Source organism: Pteropus vampyrus, unplaced genomic scaffold (genome assembly GCF_000151845.1).
Source record: "Pteropus vampyrus isolate Shadow unplaced genomic scaffold, Pvam_2.0 Scaffold381, whole genome shotgun sequence".
NCBI classification, from domain to species: domain Eukaryota; kingdom Metazoa; phylum Chordata; class Mammalia; order Chiroptera; family Pteropodidae; genus Pteropus; species Pteropus vampyrus.
This window is the reverse complement of record NW_011889162.1, coordinates 378,467-380,787: the sequence shown is the minus strand read 5'-3', so window position 1 is coordinate 380,787 and position 2,321 is coordinate 378,467. Positions and strand designations below refer to the sequence as shown.

At 55.3% G+C, this 2,321-nt stretch overlaps 1 protein-coding gene across 1 annotated transcript in view; it reads left to right on the top strand.

Moving 5' to 3' along the window:
* Positions 1–2,321, top strand: part of IQCA1 (IQ motif containing with AAA domain 1) — a 54,125-nt gene that overhangs the window by 43,119 nt on the left and 8,685 nt on the right. Inside the window, exon 9 of the mRNA XM_023523189.1 lies at positions 2,001–2,087. Coding sequence (XP_023378957.1) covers positions 2,001–2,087 — 87 coding nt within the window. The remainder of the gene's footprint in view (positions 1–2,000; positions 2,088–2,321) is intronic.

Sequence of the window (2,321 nt, the reverse complement as noted above, 5' to 3'; positions counted from 1 at the left end):
GAAAGAGCCCCGGCTGCACAAGGGAACGGTGTGACCAGGTTTCCAAAACTGCCTTTAATCAGCTGCTGGAAATAAGACCGTTGGTTTCAAAATGATCCCAAGCTAATAAAACCCCTGTGTTTCCTCCCCACCCATGTGGCTTACTTTGTTAAAAGCAGAAAGAGAAAAGTAACCCTCGAACCCCAGGTCCTCGCGTCTGCAATTGCCATTAAGAAAAGATGGATCGGAAGACTGGAGACGTACAAATGAAAACTACGGAAAACGCGCTGCTCGCCAAAGGGACGGAGCTGGGGAGGGACCCGCGGCCGCCCTCGGCGAGCACAGGGGACGATCGTTTATGCGAAAATTGCTTTTCCATTGGTCTTCGTTCTCAAACTAAGATTTTTAAGAGGGACCGCAAAGAATAAGATTTCGCCTCTGTTGTAATAAAGTATCTTTTTTCTAAGAAGCTTAGGACTTTTCCCGTACCTCATTTTCTTATTTTCTCTAGGGGCTAGAAGTAGGGAAGCTTTTGACTTAAACTTGAAAATAGCTGTTAGTGGGACAGTGGTTTCTTGGAGCTGCCCCCACATACACGGAGCAGGGCCTCTCCCACCACAGTGGGTGGCCACGTTGGAAGGAATTGGGGGCTGAGGGTAAGGAGCCAAGAGAAGGGACGAACGATGGGGTCGAAGGAGATCAGGAGGTGATGGACGGGCTTTGGAGTCGTGAGACGTGGGAGGTGAGGCGGGGTGGATGCTCAGGTCTGTGGCTCAAGTGAGTGCAGGAACCTGTGGGTATGCCCGAGCACCCTACCGGTCACTTTCTAGCTGTGTCACCTCGGACAGGTCCCTTAACATCGTTGAGCCTCGGTTTTCCCACCTGTAAACGGGGTTGATGATTATGGCACCTGTTTCACAGGGTAGTAGAGAGGGTGAACAGGACACGCTAGGACCACGCTGGCCCCGACCGGGCGTGCGATGCCATGTGCGACGCACGTGGTCCAGGCCTGGCACACGGCTGCTCGCTAGCTGCTGTGATGCGCACACCACGCCACGCCGCCTGGGGTACTGGGGCTAAAACTTGAAGTTCTGAATTCTTAAACTCTGTGGCTCTGGGTTTAAAAAATAATGCCGACCAGACAGTGGCGGGCCAGTTCCGTTTTTGTGTCTGAGCGTCCTGGCGTGTGTGCGGCTGTGAACGCCAACGGCCTGGTGTCAGACCGGTACCAGGGTCAAGTTAAGTCCACCTGGGTCTCTGAACGTTCATAATCTGCTTCAGCTGGCACGTCACGCTGGGGAAACAGACAGGGCTGGGTTCCTAGTGATCTTTCCATCATTTATTAAACGTCTGTCTTGCTTTAAAACCATGCCCACTGCCTTAATGATGTTTTAAGAAACATAAAAGCAAGCAGACATAACGCTGAATTCGCCGTGGCTGGAGATGGCTGTTACCGTCACGATTTTGCACAAAGCGCAAATTGTTGCAAAAATCCCCGAACTTCGCTCTCATGGGGGTGCTTTGAAGGGATTGTTAGGTGTGTGGCAATTATTCGTGCGCCCGCGGTAAGGCCCAGCGCCGTCACAAAGCCCTGCCCGTCCTGGAGGGGCTCCAGGGTCACAAAGGCAGAGCCGAACGGAGAGGAACACATGGCATCCCAGGGGCCCTGGTGCTGAAACCGCTTTTCTCACGATGAGCGAACCTGCGTAAACGTGTGGCTCGCCCCCGCCCCCCGCCGCGATTCGTTCGCAGCGTAAAACCATTTGCAGCGTAAAACCGTTGCTTATTTCAAGCCAAACGGAGTCGGTGCTCCGAGTCGCAGAGCAGAACGTGAAGACCTCGAGCAGGATGAGGCCCTGGCGCCCCATCCCGCGGTGAAGGAGGGGTACAGCCGCGCACGTGCACCGGAGCCCGCGAGGCCCCGCCCCCGAGAGCTGCCCTCGGGAGCCCGGGAGCTGGGGCGGCGCGCGCACCCCAGAGGGAGCAGCGTTGACAGCCGAGCCTCCCCCTTCTCCTTGCAGGTGGCCCGGCAGCTCCAGCCGTCCGTGGTGTGGATCGGAGACACGGAGAAAACCTTCTACAAAAAGGTCCCCAACGCCGAGCGCACGGTGAGGGCTCCACTGCCGTCTCTTAGTTTGGCCTTTACTCTCCTCCGGGGAGGGTGGGGGGCAGCCGCCTCTCTTCTTCCCGAAGTGCTTGTCTGTATTCAAAAGGATCCAGTAGGCTGACTTTATGGGACATAATTCAGAAAATGAAAGACAGTGTGGAAGGGGCGGAGGGAGCTTGAAACCCAAACGCGTGATTCGAGGTGAGAAACAATGGAGAGAACGCGGCAGTTAAAG